General features: G+C 44.6%; 1 protein-coding gene across 1 annotated transcript in view; it reads right to left on the bottom strand.

The window, feature by feature from the left end:
* The window catches only part of LY9 (lymphocyte antigen 9), a 33227-nt gene that overhangs the window by 4913 nt on the left and 12304 nt on the right, over nucleotides 1–16010 (bottom strand). The window contains 5 exon segments of the mRNA XM_045298513.1: nucleotides 705–758; nucleotides 1949–2050; nucleotides 11441–11710; nucleotides 14858–15190; nucleotides 15652–15924. Coding sequence (XP_045154448.1) covers nucleotides 705–758; nucleotides 1949–2050; nucleotides 11441–11710; nucleotides 14858–15190; nucleotides 15652–15924 — 1032 coding nt within the window.

The following is a 16010-nucleotide window of genomic DNA, read 5'->3' as shown; positions in this document are numbered from 1 at the left end:
TTTGTTGTTTTGTTTAGCAAGGGGTGAACCAAGTGGGCGGAGTTTGGGGATTCCTTAGGACTTCAGCGCTCCAGAGTACCAGGTGGTAATTTAAGATGGTGGGATGGGGGTAGGAGAGTAAGGGCAGGCATCTCACATCTCTACCCCACCCTGCATCAGAACAATGCTAATTTTGCATGCATTATGTTATTTGAGTTCTGAATACTGTATTGATTATTTATTAAAATATAAAGATGGGAAACCAGTTTCAATGATACTCTGGAACTGAGTATACCATCTCACGGGCTTTAATTTTAATTAAATTCTAATTTTGCTCCTGTCACAGAGTCACTCTTTTACTTCATGCTTTCCCCCCATTCTCAGCATGTAGAGAATAACTCTGTTTTCATCACAGGCACATTCAAGTGATAAACATCACTGCCTGAAGAGATCTCAAAATTCCACCCAACACAACTGCTTCTACTAGCTCTGGCCACCATCTCTCAACCATCTATCCCGGTTGAGGTTTTTTTATTCCCAAACCACCTTCTATTAAATAGGCATACGAATCACTTGGGGATCTTGTTAAAATGCAGATTTTGGATCAGATTCTGAGATGGGGCCTATGATTCTGCATTTCCAACAAAGTCCTGGGTGATCCCCATGTTGGTGGTTGGCAGACCACACTTGGGTAGCAAGGCTTTGAGCATCATTGGTGATATTACCTGATGTGTCAGCTGGACCCTGAGCTTGGCTGGAACCTAAGATGAGTGCTGAACCTAAGAAATGAAGGCAGAGAAGGTTAACCAAGGGGGCTGTGATAAGAGAAGTTTCTTTGAGCATCAGAGAAGAAGCAAAGAGATGTTCAGGGAAATGAACAGAGAAGAGGCTTTAGGGGACTGATGAAGGCTAATGTGTGCATAAGCCCATGGGAAGAAGTGACTGAAGTCTTGAGCCACCTTCCACCAAGGAAAAGGCTTTGGAGCTTCCTTCCCTCTTTCTCAAAGGAGAGCGCTAATCCCTCTGTAGTAACCACTCATTCAAATCGTTTTCCTCCTCTTAGTGGTTCTTCCAGGACCCATGTGTGTTCCAACCATTGTGTGTGTGTGTGTGTGTGTGTGTGTTTGAACAACTCCATATCTACTCTACAAGTGAGATTCTAGAAAGCATTACCAATCATAACACTATATCCCCTTGTTCATCTGGCTGGCCCCCCAAACAGCCATGTAACCTGTCACAGTATCAATCAAAACAATTTTCTGATAATTTTCAAATCAAAGTTGGAGGGAAACATCCTTTCCCCCTTTATGGTGTTCAGCTAACAGTATGTGTGAGTCTGGAGCTATCATGACTTTGTGGTGCCCCATCCTTCACACTCGCCCCGCTGTTGGTTTTAATTAAAAAACCTAGCTAAGCCTTGTCATTGAGTCGCATTTGACTCAGTGATTCTATAGGACACAATAGAACTTCCCAGAGAGCTTCCAGTGCTGTAATCTTTATGGAAGAAGCCTGCTGCATATTTATCCATGGAGTAGCTGGTAGGTGCCAATCCTGGATCCTTAGGTTAGCAGCCAAGTGTTTAAGCAGTGCCCCATCAGTACTCCTTGTTGGCTCCAGTCAGAGAGTAAACTGGCTCAGAGAGAGAAGTGGAGACAGAGATGGGGAGCTCTGCTACATTTGAGTCCAGAAGGTATTTGTCCATTCTGCCATTCCCACAGGTTGATGATGTGACAAATAAATAGTAAGTTGTCCCTCCTGTAGACATCCTAGCTTGAATTAGATTTTGATTGGCTATGACTAAAGAGCCCCACCTATATCTCCTTTCCATCCAACCCATCATTCTAAGAAAAAGTGAGATCTTGGGAGACAAATGGTAGAAGCAGATTACTTAAATACAGATAATTCTCCAGAGGAAAGGAAGGTCCCAAAGAAATGTGCTGGAAGACATCATTGGTTTCAGAAAACTCACACTTTTTTTTTCGCTTCCAAATGCGCCAAATCCCAACACATACAAAGGCGAGAAGAATGATTGTGATAGGTATAATATAATGGTTCACGCTTTTTTCAGGCCCTTCAAAGAGGAAAAAAACGATATTAATTCAAATGATAACAAGTGAGGTTGGAATACATGATGGTCAGAACATAATGGCTATACTACTTTCCTCTTTTAAATCCCATGTTACTGCAGAAGATATTTCCATTCTACAAATACATATTGAACAGATATTGTTGTGGGCAAGAGGCTGCAGTAATAAATAAGTACCTGAGTTTTATGACTTGACCTGAGATTTATGACTTACTCCACACCACCGAGTGTAATTACTTGAGCCAGGATTTGAATGCAATCTCTCTTATTTTAAAGTCCACTATTGTGTCTCTTTTTGTAAATGGCAGTTGGGGAATTCCAGACTTGAGACAAAGAGTTTAGATGCTTATTGAGCCAGGACCTAGATCCATCTGCCAGATATAGCCAGACCCTGGGTAGACAGAACCCAGAGTTCCAATTCTGTTTTTGCTATGTGGCCTTGGTAAATCCCTTGGTCTCTCTGAGTATTAGTTTCTATACCTGTATATTTGGGAAGAGTAAGGATATCTTTGTCATAGTATGTTGTGAAGATTGACTCTGTTAAGATGCACAAGACTTCTGGGAAGATGGTGTATCAGGGGACCCGCATACTCAGAACTCTTTTGAACAAGGCGGGTTTGGTGTCCAGGCAGCTGAGTGGAAGGAGTCTGGTTAGTGAAATATCCCCCCCGCACAGCACCCCCACCCCCCACCCCCCGCATTTGTCCTGAGCTGGGGCCTCGGTGATCCAGGATCCGATTTGTGGGACATCTCGGTCAATGACAGATGTTATGAAGAGGTATAATATTCGAATAATCGGTCTACCAGAGCACAACACAACACACAAGTCGACAGCCAAGATATCAAAGGAATTTCTGGAAGAAAACTTTCCCACCCTAACAAGAGAGAACCAGGCACTCATACAGGAAGCAGAAAGGATGCCAGCTAGACTAGACTCCAAGAAGAACATGCCAAGGCATATAATAGTAAAAATATCCAACTTCGAGGGAAAAGAGAACATTTTATGAGCACCAAGAGAAAGGAAGACAGTCACATACAAAGGAGCGCAGGTAAGAGTATGCTCAGACCTATCAGCAGATACCATGAAAAGGAGGAGAGAATGGAGCAACATCTTCCAAAAGCTGAAAGGAAAAAAATGCCTCCCCCAGAATCGTGTAGGCTGCCAAGCGATCCATTAAGATAGATGGTGAGATAAGGGTCTTCCAGGACAAGGAAAGACTCAAATAATATGCTGCAAGACACCTGACCCTGCGGAAGATACTGGCTGACTCACAATGGCCAGAGGACCAACCTCCACCAAGAACAAACAGGAGACAACCATATAGCCCATCTGCATCTAGAAGTCAACATGCCAGCATCAATTATCAGGACAACAGGGTCTCAGATCGAAAAGAAGACAAGATAGAACTCTCCACTGAAACATAGCACACTAATATGAAGGGAGATAGGTAAACACCCAAAACACAAAACATGGTATGACAACTATGAATCCACAGATAGTGATAATAACTCTGAATACCAATGGACTCAATTTGTACATTAAAAGAAAATGCTTGAGGACTGGCTCAGAAAACATAATCCATCAATCTGCTGCCTGCAAGAGACACATCTTAAGCCCACAGACAAGAATATGCTAAGAATAAAAGGCTGTCAGAAAGTTTACCAAGCAAATGGTAACTCAAAAAAGGCAGGGGTGGCTATCTTAATCTCCGACAAAATGGACCTCAAGATCCAAACCATAAAAAGAGACAAAGAGGGACACTACATAATGCTCAAAGGTTCAGTAAACCAAGAAGCACCTAGAATATCGAATATTTATGCTCCTAATAATGGTGCGAATTTCATCAAACAAACTATTAAAAAGATGAAAAGAGAAATCACGGACTCAACAATCATAGTAGGTGACTTTAACACTCCACTATCAGAGAAAGACCGATCACTGGGAAAGAAGCTCAGCAAAGAGGCCATAGAGCTAAACAATGTAATTAGGCAACAGGGCCTGATAGACATTTATGGAGCTGTCCATTGAAATGGAAAAGAATTCACATTCTTCTCAAGTCCACATGGATCTTTTTTCAAGAATAGACCACATGCTGAGACACAAGTCCAGCCTGAGTAAATTCAAACACATACATATTATCCAGACATCTTTCTCAGATCACCATGCCATAAAGCTGGAGATTAATAAGAGGATGTCCAGAAAAGCAAGCACAACCAATTGGAGGATGAACAACGATCTCCTGCGACATGAATGGGTACAGGCCCAAATTAAAGAGGATATTACGAAGTTTCTAGAAACAAACAAGAACGAGAATATAACGTATCAAAACTTATGGGACACTGTGAAGGCAGTTACCAGATGTAGCTTGATATCATTAAATGCATATATGAAAAAAGAAGAGAGGCATATGACAGATACGTTAAAACAAAACTTCCAACAACTAGAAGAGTCAGCAGAACAATCCTTCCAATAGCAAGAGAAAAGAAGTAATAAAAATCGTGGCAGAGTTAAACCAGTGGGATGACAAGAGTGCAACGCAAAAGATAAATGCAGCTAAAAGCTGGTTCTACAAAAGACTTAACACAATTGACAGACCTTTGGCAAAGTTTACCAAGGATAGAAAGGAGCAAACATCAATAGCCAGAATGAGGGATGAAACAGGGGCAATAACAACAGATCCCAATGAGAATTAAAGGATAATCACAAAGTACTAATGAATTTAGAAACATGGAAGACATGGATAAATATTTGGAAAAACAGTCTTTCCCTAGATTATCTCATACAGAAATCAAGAACCACAAAAAACCCATAGCGAAAGAAGAAATAGAGAGGATAATCAAAATCTAACAACAAAAAAAGCCCCAGGGCCAGATGGCTTCACAGTAGAATTCTACCAAGCATTCAGGGAAGAGTTGACACCAATCCTCCACAAAGTATTCCATAACATAGAAGAGGATGGCAAACTCCCAAACTCATTCTACGAAGCCAGCATTACTTTGATATCCAAACAGGGCAAGGACTCCACAGGTATAGAGAATTACAGACCAATATCTCTAATGAACATAGATACAAAAATCCTTAACAAAATATTGGCCAATAGAATACAGAAGTATATAAAACATATCATCCACCACGACCAGGTAGGATTCATTCCAAGGATGCAGGGATGGTTTAACATCCAAAAACACATCAATATTATACACCACATCAAGAAGAAAAAAACCATATGATAATATCCATAGATGCTGAAAAAGCATTTGACAACATCCAACACCCATTCCTAATTAAGACACTCATGAAGATAGGATTGGAAGGTAAGTTCCTCAAGCTGATACAAGTTATCTATGAAAGGCCAACGGCTAACATCATAGTCAATGGAGAAAAGACAAAAACAATCCCACAGAAAAATGGTAGAGAGAAGGATGCCCCCTGTCCCCACTTCTACTCAATATCGATCTGGAGGTTCTGGCTAACAACAAAAGACAGCAGAAGGACATCAAAGGGATCCAAATGCGAGAGGAGAAGGTGAAACTATCGCTATTTGCAGACGACATGATCCTGTACATCGAAAACCCCAAAAGCTCCACAGCTGGAGTACTTACAGCTGGAAGAGTGGCAGGATACAAGATTAATAAACAGAAGTTGGTAGGTTTTCTATACACATCGGACAGGATCATGGAAGAGGGGATTAAGAAGGAAGTACCCTTCACAGTAGCTAAGAACAAACTGAAATACCTAGGAATATATTTAACAAAAAAAACTAAAGACCTATAGACCTATACAAGGAAAACTATAAGACCCTACTACAGGAAACCAAAAGCGACCTCCACAAATGGAAGAACATCCCCTGCTCGTGGATTGGAAGGCTTAACATGGTAAAGATGACAATCTTACCTAAAGCACTTTACAAGTTCAATGTCATACCAATTCAAATACCATCAACCTTCTTCAAAGAATTGGAAAAACTGATCACCAATTTCATATGGAGAGGGAAAAAAACCCAGAATTAGAAGAGAACTCCTCAAGAAGAAGGACACAGTTGGAGGACTCGCCTTACCCGATTTTAATGCCTATTGCACAGCTACAGTGGTCAAAACAGCGTGGTCCTGGCACAACGACAGACACTCAGGCCAGTGGAAAAGAATAGAAAGTCCAAGACTAAAACCATCAGCATATAGACAACTGATCTTCGACAAGGGTCCCCAAACCATCAAGTGGGAAGCGGATGCCCTTTTCAACAAGTGGTGCTGGAAACAATGGATATCCACATGTAGAAAGATGAAATAAGACGTTTACCTCACCCCATGCACAAGAATAAACTCAAAGTGGATCACAGACCTAGGAGTTAAACCCCAAACCATCAGGACCATCAAGGAGGGAATTGGGACTAACCTCAGAGCACTGGCCCAGGGAACTCATAGGCTCACTGCAATAGGGAAGGGTATACACACAGGTGAACTGGAAATCGACAAGTGGGTTTAATAAGAATAAAGCACCTGTGCACCTTGAAAGACATCACCAAGAGTGTGACAAGACAACCCACAGGCTGGGAGAGGCTTTTTAGTAATGACACATCAGACAAAGGGCTCATTACTAAAATCGACAACACCATCATGACCTGCAAAAAGAGGAAAACAGTTAACCTCCTAAGGAAATGGGCAAAAGAACTGAAAAGAGCTTTTACTAGGGAGGAGACCCATATGGCCAATAAGCATATGAGAAAGTGTTCCAGGTCATTAGCCATAAGAGAAATGCAAATCAAAACAACCATGAGATACCACCTAACACACCTGAGACTAGCCCAAATCAGCAAATCAGAGAGCAACAAGTGTTGGAGGGGCTGTGGTGAAGTAGGAACCCTCCTCCACTGCTGGTGGTAATGTAGATTTGTACAGCCACTGTGGAAACCAATCTGGAGAAAATGGAATTGATCTACCTTATGACCCAGTCATCCCTCTACTGGGCATATACCCAGTGGAAGCAACAAATAAAACACAACCAGTCATCTGCGCTCCAATGTTTATTGCGGCACAATTCACAATCGCAAAGACTTGGAAACAGCCTGTTTCCATCAATAGATGAGTGGATTAGTAAGCTCTAGCACATACACACAATGGAGTACTACACAGCACTGAAAACCACGGACGATCACATGAAATATATCGTTTCGTGGGAAGAGCTGGAAGGAATCATGTTAAGCAAGATAAGCCAAACTCAAAAGGACAGGTATAACATGAGTCCCCTGAGGTAAGTACAATCAGCATGGCAGGAACAGAAGAATAGACACCTATCTCGCAATGAACGGGTGGAAGCATAGATAGTTGGGGGGAGGGCAGACCACACCCAGGGAGGTACATGAGAGTCCAACATAAAGAAGGGGAAGGGGGTCAGGTGGAGGGAGAAGCGGGGCGGGGAGAAACTGAGTTGATGGCACGGTGGGGGGGGGGAGGGGAACGGGACAGGGCACTAACTCACCCAGGGGGAGAGTATTGGTTGTGTCCCCACGGAACTGGAATGTGCATACAGACTCCACCATGACACGCCAAACCAGGAGGGCAATGTAACGTGTGGAGGAATCTTCAAAAAGACTGGACCATACGCCGGTCCTAACCAGAATCAGCCCGACCCCCACCATGGAAGGAAGTACCACAGAAAATGAAAATAGATCGTCTGGTGTGGGAAAGGAACTGACCTACCACACCACACCCAGAAGGAAGCTGAAGCAAAGGAAGGAGGAGGAATGGAGCAGAGCACATCTGGGCCCACCAAGCTCAGAGTACGATAGCCCGGCTTGGAGGGCCCATTGTAGAGAGGACCATATAGCCGGCCCCACTGCGAGATGCGACATCCTGCACTGACCCATGGCCCTACACGGGGCAGCACCGGAGGCACAGTGTGGGTTGTGTGACTGAGCTGACCCCACCACACTGAGGCAAAACACTGGGGGCGTGCAATAGAGAGGCAGGGGAAGCAGAGTAAGGAGGTCCTGAGGGAGTATCAAGGATGGACTTTGAGGCCAGGATGTGGCACCCCATCAGACTCATCTGGAAAACACTCCTAAAGGTCAACAAACAGACCTTGAACTATTAACAGGCTCCCCCCCACCCTTTCTTCTGTTTTGTTTTGCTTTTCTTTTTTCTCTTCTTTTAAATTTTGTATATCAGTGGCTTGTTTGTTAGCTTGTCGGTGTTGCTGCTGTCATCGTCATGTTCTTATGTGCCACTTTGTTTGGTGCTGTCAAAGCCATCCGCAATTTTATGCACATATTATTATCTCTGCAGGTCCACCTGGATAAGATAGGCTGGACAAACAGCGTGAGAAGAAAATAACGGGACCAACGCTCCTGGAGGGACATGAGAGTGTGGGAGGTAGGGGAAGGGAGGAGGTGTTGGCCAACCCAGGGACAAGGGAATGAGTGGTTCAAAACCAGTGGCAGGGAGGGGATAAGAGAACTGGTAGGGAGTGACCAAGGGTAAGGTAACTGAGAGGAATTACTGAAACCAGAATGAAGGCTGACCATGGTAGTGGGACAGGAGGAAAGCATAAGGAAATAGAGGAAAGGAGTAGGAGGCAAAGGGCATATATAGAAGCCTAAATACAGACATGTACATATGTAAATATATTTATGATTATGGGGGAAATAGACCCATGTGCATATATTTATAGGTTTATTAGTAGGGTAGCAGGTGGACATTGGGCCTCCTTGCGTGCATTCCCTCAATATAAGAGCACCTTGCTCAGCTAAACGGTCATTCCATGACACCCACCTTCTTGACATGACCGCTGAAGACAAACATGTGCATAAGCAAACGTGGTGAAGAAAGCTGATGGTGCCGGGTATCTAAAGATATAGCGTCTGGGGTCTTAAAGGCTTGAAGGCAAACAAGCGGCCATATAACTTGGAAGCAACAAAGCCCACAGAGAAGAAGCACACAAGCCTGTGCGATCATGAGGTGTTGAAGGGATCAGGTAGCAGACACCAAAGAGCAAAAACCATCATTGTGTGATCACCTTCCCCACATAAACGCTGAAGATGAATGTGTGCATAAGTAAGTGTGGTGAAGAAGGCTGATGGTGCCCGGCTATCGAGAAATATAGTGTCTGGGGTCTTAAAGGCTTGAAAGTAACCAAGCGGCCATCTAGCCCAGAAGTAACAAAGCCCACATGGAAGCAGCACACCAATATGTGTGATCATGAAGGACCGAGGGGACCAGGTTTCAAGCACCAAAGGCGGCAAGGGTGGGGGGGATCATACCATCGTGAATGAGGGGAGCGCGTGATGGGGACCCAATGCCCATCTGTAGACAACTGTTCATCCCTTGCAGAGGGGTAGTGGGGAAGAGATGAGTTACTCAGGATTCAGTGTACCAATAATGAAACTCACAACCTTCCTCTAGTTCTTAAACGCTTCCTCCCCTCAACTATCATGATCCCAATTCTACTTTGCAAACCTGGTTAGACCTGAGGATGCACAGCGATACAGATGGGAACTGGAAACACAGGGAATCCAAGACAGAGGAACCCCTCAGGACCAGTGGTGAGAGTGGTGATACCGGGAGGGAAGTGGGGGCAGAAAGGGGGAACCGATCACAAGGATCTACATACAACCTCCTCCCTGGGGGGTGGGCAACAGAAAAGTGGGTGAAGGGTGGTGCCGGGCAGAGTAAGAAAAGATAAAATAATAATTTATAAATTGTCAAGGGTTCATGAGGGAGTGGAGAGCGGGGAGGGAGGAGGAGGGGAAAAAGGAAAATGAGGAGCTGATTCCAGGAACCCAAGTGGAAAGCGAATTTTGAGAATGATGAGGGCAATGAATGTATAGTGTGCTTTACACAATTGATGTATGTGTGGACTGTGATAAGAGTTGCATGAGCCCCAATAAAATGATTTTTTTAAAAAGATGCACAAAAACCTAGAATAGTGTTTGGCATTTGTGGTAGTTGCATAATTTCATGTCAACTTGGTAAATACGTGTAGGGGTGGTCTAGCCTGTCAATCAAGTCACAGCCTGATGATGCCTCCTTGTGGGTGTGGCCTTCTCATGAGGATTCTGGGAGCTTTCTCTCTTTCTCCCTGGAGGTGGGCCACACACTCTCTCTGCCTTCTTCTTCCTCTTGACAGGTCATGTGGAGACTTGCTGAGACCTGTGAGAGCCTTTCTCTCTACTTCACCTTCCCTGTTGATGAGCTACTCTGAGCCATGCTGATGGCAGCCAGAACCCTGGAGATGCATCCACTTCCATTGGCTCTACAAGACTTTGCACCCGCCGGCCTTTGATCTTCCTGCATTCTGCATCATTGCATGTGCTGTGTGAGTCCAAAGAGGGATTTATGGACTAATATCAGACTTATGGGCTAATATTGGACTTACGGACTTGATCTGGACTGGGCTGGGATGTTACATTAATATATAATTGCTCTTTGATAGAAAGTGGTTTCTTATATGGGTGTCCGTGGATTTGTTTCCCAGCCTAACACAGCACTGGCAAGAGCTCCTCACTCACTCACTCATTGTGAAGGAGTCCATTTTGACCCATCCTAATCCTATAGGGCAGAGGGGATTTGTCCCTGTGGGTTTCTGAGGCTGTAAATATTTAAGGGAGCAGGAAACTTCATCTTTTTTCCTTTGGAGCAACTGGTGTGTTAGAACTGCTAACCTTACAGTTAGCGACCCAATGTATAATCCACGATGCTACTAGGGCTCCTTGCATAGCCTTGTTCTTTAGTTATCTGTATCTCTTTCCATATCAATTTTCTAGAAACATTTGTCCAACTATACCTCCTTTCCATCCAACCCATCACTCTAAGAAAAAGAGATCTTGGGAAACAAATGGTAAAGCTTCTTATACGATAGCCACGAGCCTTATTCAAGTCCTTGAAATGTGGCTAGTGGAACACATTTTAATTTCAATTAATTAACTTTTAAAACAAATAAATAGTTATTGAAAATTATTCAGGATGTTGAGGCAACTGTATATTTTATAAAGTTTAAATACAGATCAAGCATGACTGTTTAGCATCGGAATTGTGATATGCTGTAAAATACATACTGGGTTTTAAAGACTTACTCCAAGGTAAAATTTAACTATTTAATCAGTAATTTTAAAATATAAGATAAAAGAATATAACATTGATGTAGAGGATGATATTTTGGATATTTTAAATTAAATAAGATAAATATGAACTTTATGTTTCTTTTTATAATATGATTATTAATAAATTTAGAATTATGTAAGTGGCTCCCATTATACTTTTGTTGGCATGTGCTGTTCTCTTGTCCACATTCCCTTGCTGTAGCTTCATAAATACTTGGAATGCATACTCTTTGGGGGCTGCAGCTCTAAATCCTGGTAGAGTAGTGATGAAGAGAAAAACCTGGACAGATATTCCCAGAAAGAAACTGCCAGGAACTGTTGCTGACGGGGTTTGTGGCTGTGCATGTGAAGTTGGAGTAATCCTCACTGCTTCTCTAGGAGATATTGAGCAGTGACCCATCTGGGGACACAACAGCTCCCGTCTGCAGGGAGGTCCATTTGTACATCACATCATCTCCACTGTCTTCCATGGGGCAGGTTAGGGTAACCTGGCAGATGCCATCCTCAGGGGATCTAGTGTTCTAGGTGATATTTGGCTTCCTCAGCCTCCCTGTGTGAGGAGAAAGGCAAGTCCAGTGTGCCATCAGACCCGCCCCATGAACCCCTATGTTTTTATTTGTTCAAAATATCTTTGCTAGAGTTATATGCTGACCCAGTGTTAGGGCTGGGAAAGTGCCACCAAGTGTCACAGGCATTTTGGAGGGTGCCTGCCCTTTCCCTTGTCAACTCTGAAGTCTCAATCATGTCACCTCGCCTCTCTGGGCTACTGAAGTTCATGTGTGAACTAAAGGAGTCATGGAAAGGCGAAAGTTGATGTATGGTATTTCCACAGCTGTAAAAAATTATGAAAACCATTCAACAACAACACAAAAGCACAGCCCTTCTATGTGCTCTGAAACCTCTTAAAAGACAACCTGGAATTGGGCTGCTAACCACAAAGGCAGTTGTTCAAAACCACCAGCCACTTTTTAGGGGAAAGATGAGGTTTTCTTATTTTGTAAAAATGTACCATCATGGAAACCCATGGGGGTGTCCTATAGGGTTTCAGTGAGCAGAATCCACTTGATTGCAGTCAGTTTGGAATTTCTGAGTTTTGGATGATCTCATGTCTTTATTTATGTAAACTAATCAGGTAGATGGGTGAACACAGTGCCTGTGATATATAGTAGGTACTTCATAAGTATTTATGCTATGGATTAAATTGTGATTTCCTCCTCCCTCTTAATTTATGTTGAACCCTTGTACCTGTGATTGTGACTGTGATGGTTAGATATTATGCCAACGTCATGTCTTTGAATCAAGGTAGGTATAAATCAGATCACAGCCTCATGATACCTGCTTGGGTGTGTGGTCTTTTTATAAGAGAGGCACTGAGAACTTTCTCTCTTGAGCATCTTCATCTTTCTGCTTGCTTGGATACCCCATCTGGCTTCTGGGGTGGCTGATGTGGCCTCCTGCCGTCCCTGGGGGGCCAGCGCCTTACCTAGTCTTGAGGACCATGGATGCATGAGACTCTGCACCCAGTGGCATGTGATCTCCCAGCCCCCCACTTCATCCTCCTGTTTCATCCGCCAGCAACTATAAGTCTGAATGGGGCTCCTGCTAGCATTGGACTGGTGGACTTTAGTTAGAGTGGTCTGAGTCACCTTCATGATATCAAATTCTTTCTTCCTGTAAACTTCTTTCTTATACATATTTGAGTGTCCCTGGCTTTGTTTCTCTAGAAAACTCAGCCTAACACAGAGACTTTGTATTGAATAGAATCACTGAAGCCAGAGGATGCCCTAGTCCAATATGAGTGGTGCCCAACAGCAGAGGAGAAGAGACAGAGAAGTAGACCGAAGAAAGTCAAACGAAGATGCATCTGTGCGCCAAGGAACACGGGGGATGCCAGACACAGAGATCTAAGAAAGGAACTCCCCCTGGGCCTTCCAGAGAGAACAGCTCTGCTGACAATGGGAGTCTGGACTCAACCCCCGGCGTGGCAGCACATTCCTGTTGTGTAAAGCCACACACTCTGCGGTCTTTTGTTTCAGCATCCCTAGGAAACGAATATAGTCAACAACTTTAAAAGCAATAATGTGGTAGGCTATTTGTTCTTGCCCTATGCTGTCAGCTAGGCTCATCTCTTTGCCGGTTCCTTCACAGTTGAGTCAGCATGCACTGGGTGCAGACTGAGCTCATTGTTGTTAACCGTCATTGAGCTGGCTTCTGGCTCAGGGCAAACCCATGGACAACAGAGTGAGCTGCTGCCTGGTTCTGGCCTTTGATAGCTTGTGGATGGATCCTTGCATCCACAGGATTTCCTTTGTCAGAATATTGGAAAGATATTGCCCAGCCTTTCTGACTAGTCTACGTTTGCTTGGAAGCGCCAATGAAACCATTTTAGCATCACAGCAACATGCAAGCCTTTACTGACAGACGGGTAGCGGCTGTAATTGAGGTGCATTGCTGGGAATGGAACCCAGACGCCCTGCATGAGAGGAAAGAATTCTACTAAGTCACCATATTCCCTGTTCCTGGGACTTGCTGCATATTTTAATAGAACCATGGTGAGTGACTCTTCACATATACCTCACTCACTGCCGTTGAGTCAATTCTGATTCAAAGCAACTCTGTAGGATGGTGTAGAATTGCCCTTGTGGGTTTCTGAGCTGAAATTCTTTTTAAAAAAATCATTTTATTGGGGCTCATACAACTCTTATCACAATCCATACACACATCAATTGTGTAGAGCACACTTATACATTCGTTGCCCTCATCATTCTCAAAATTTGCTTTCCGCTTGGGTTCTTGGAATCAACTCCTCATTTCCCTTTCCCCTCCCCCTCCCTGCCCGCTCCCCTCTCCCTCAATAATTTATAATTATTTATAAATATTTTATAAATTATTATTTATAATTATAAATAATTTTAATTTGTAAATTATTATTTATCTTATCTTACACTGCCCGGTGTCTCCCTTCACCCAGTTTTCTGTTTGAGCTGAAATTCTTAATGAAAGTAAAAAGAATCCTCTCTCATGAGGCTCTGCTGGTGGTTTCGAATCACTGGCTTTATGGTTAACAGCCCAACGTGTCTCCCACCACACCACCCAGGCTCTCTGGTCACATATAACTGGACACCCACAAATTCATGTTGTGGGTCATGTTGGCCATGGGACAGATGAAGGGGTAACCAAACCTAAACCATCTACACCATCCAACTAAGCTCCCTGAAGCCCAGGGATGAGGGAGAAGGCTGCACATCTTTCTCTCATGATGAAGCGAGTGGCCACACTCTCAGAGGCCACTGAGCCACCTGAATACTGACAGGGGCTTTCTCTTCAAACATCTATTTCCAATACAGCCGGCTCTAACCCTTATCAAAAATGCCAATGTTCTATACAAAGGCAGCTTGGAGAGTTTCTGATCCCACCTGATAACCAATTCCGAAAGCAGGCACAAGTTCCTGGGAGTGGGTGGTGGGGGCCTTCCTAGAGGGTTATAGGAAGCAGAGTCTTGGCAGGTAGGGTTTTCCAGGCCCTGGCTATAATGTTCCTCCTGTGAATGGACAGGTGTGAATTGCATAGCACCCTTAGTGATCTGAGGCATTTCGGTACAAGGAGAGGGACGGGAAAGGTGGGAAGCAGGGACGGCAGCAAAGAGGGGAAATCTTGAGGGAAGGAATCTAATGATAAACGGGCTGTCCAGACTCACAGTGGATGCGCAGGGCGAAGTGCTTCGTGGAGGTGACCTCTGAGCACACGTAGGCACTGTAGGGGCCAGCGTCCTCCATCTTCAGCTCACGGATCTTCAGGGAGTAGTCCTGGCTGGAGACCAGCACTCTGTCCTTCTCCGTTTCCTTGGACTCAGTAAGTGAGCCTTCTGCTGTTACCTCCCCTGACGCTTTGCTGAGAATTGATGTGTTAAACCTCCAGACAACTTTCTTTATGCTATGATTGGCTGGGACTTTCAGGGGCAGGGTGACAGGCTCCCCCAGGATCCCCAGCACTGTCTCCCTCATTGCTTCTCCTCCGAAAGCTCCTGGACCTGCTGTCGGAGACGAGATAGTGCAGCTCAGTCACGATCTCCCACCTCCCTTGCCCTTCAGTCAGCCTGCCCAAGTCAACACCCTTCCCCCACAGCCTCTGATGAGGCTTCCTTCTGCTTTCCCATGATCACCTGTTCTTCCTGCTACTGTCCCCTGCAGACCAGGCCTCTCCTGCCCTGTCTGTGTGCCTTGTTATACACTAAGGGAAAACCTGTCCCCCAACTCCCCCCTAAAACTCAATCTAGTCTCCCTTCCCCGCCCTTGCTCTGCCTTTGGAGTTTTCGGAATATGCAGGGAGTTCCCAAGTCCCTTGCCAACCTCCCTCAGACCTCTGAGGGGACAGCAAAAGGGTTCTTCAAGTCTGTTCTCTTGCTTTCCATCTATGTATGTGTCCTGCCAGCACCTACAATAAATCAAACTGTTTCTGGAATCCCCTGGAGTCCTGAGTGGCGTCAGGTACCTGTGCATAACTCCTGGACACTGACAGGGCGGGAGCTGTTCCGGCTGACAGGGTTGGTGGCGCTGCAGGTGTACACCAGATCCGGGTCACAGAGCATCCAGGAGAGGGTGAGAGTGGAGCCCTCGTGGGACTCGGAAGCATGGGATTCTGCTTGGGTCCATCTGAACCAAACGCTTGTCTCCGCTCTCTCCATGAAGCACGTCAGGGTGATGTTACAGGAGCCACTGTCATTCATGGCGGCAGTAACTGTGACTTGGGGTTTCTGCAGCTGCCCTGCGGGCACACAGCCAAAGGAAGACTAGTCAGACCCTTCCTGGCGGGTGAGCCCTGGAACAAGATGGTGAGGGTGGGGGACCGAG

This window comes from Echinops telfairi, unplaced genomic scaffold, assembly GCF_000313985.2.
Source record: "Echinops telfairi isolate 266 unplaced genomic scaffold, ASM31398v2 ScPeMD7_7425;HRSCAF=8463, whole genome shotgun sequence".
NCBI classification, from domain to species: domain Eukaryota; kingdom Metazoa; phylum Chordata; class Mammalia; order Afrosoricida; family Tenrecidae; genus Echinops; species Echinops telfairi.
This window is presented reverse-complemented; position numbering and strand designations above follow the sequence as displayed.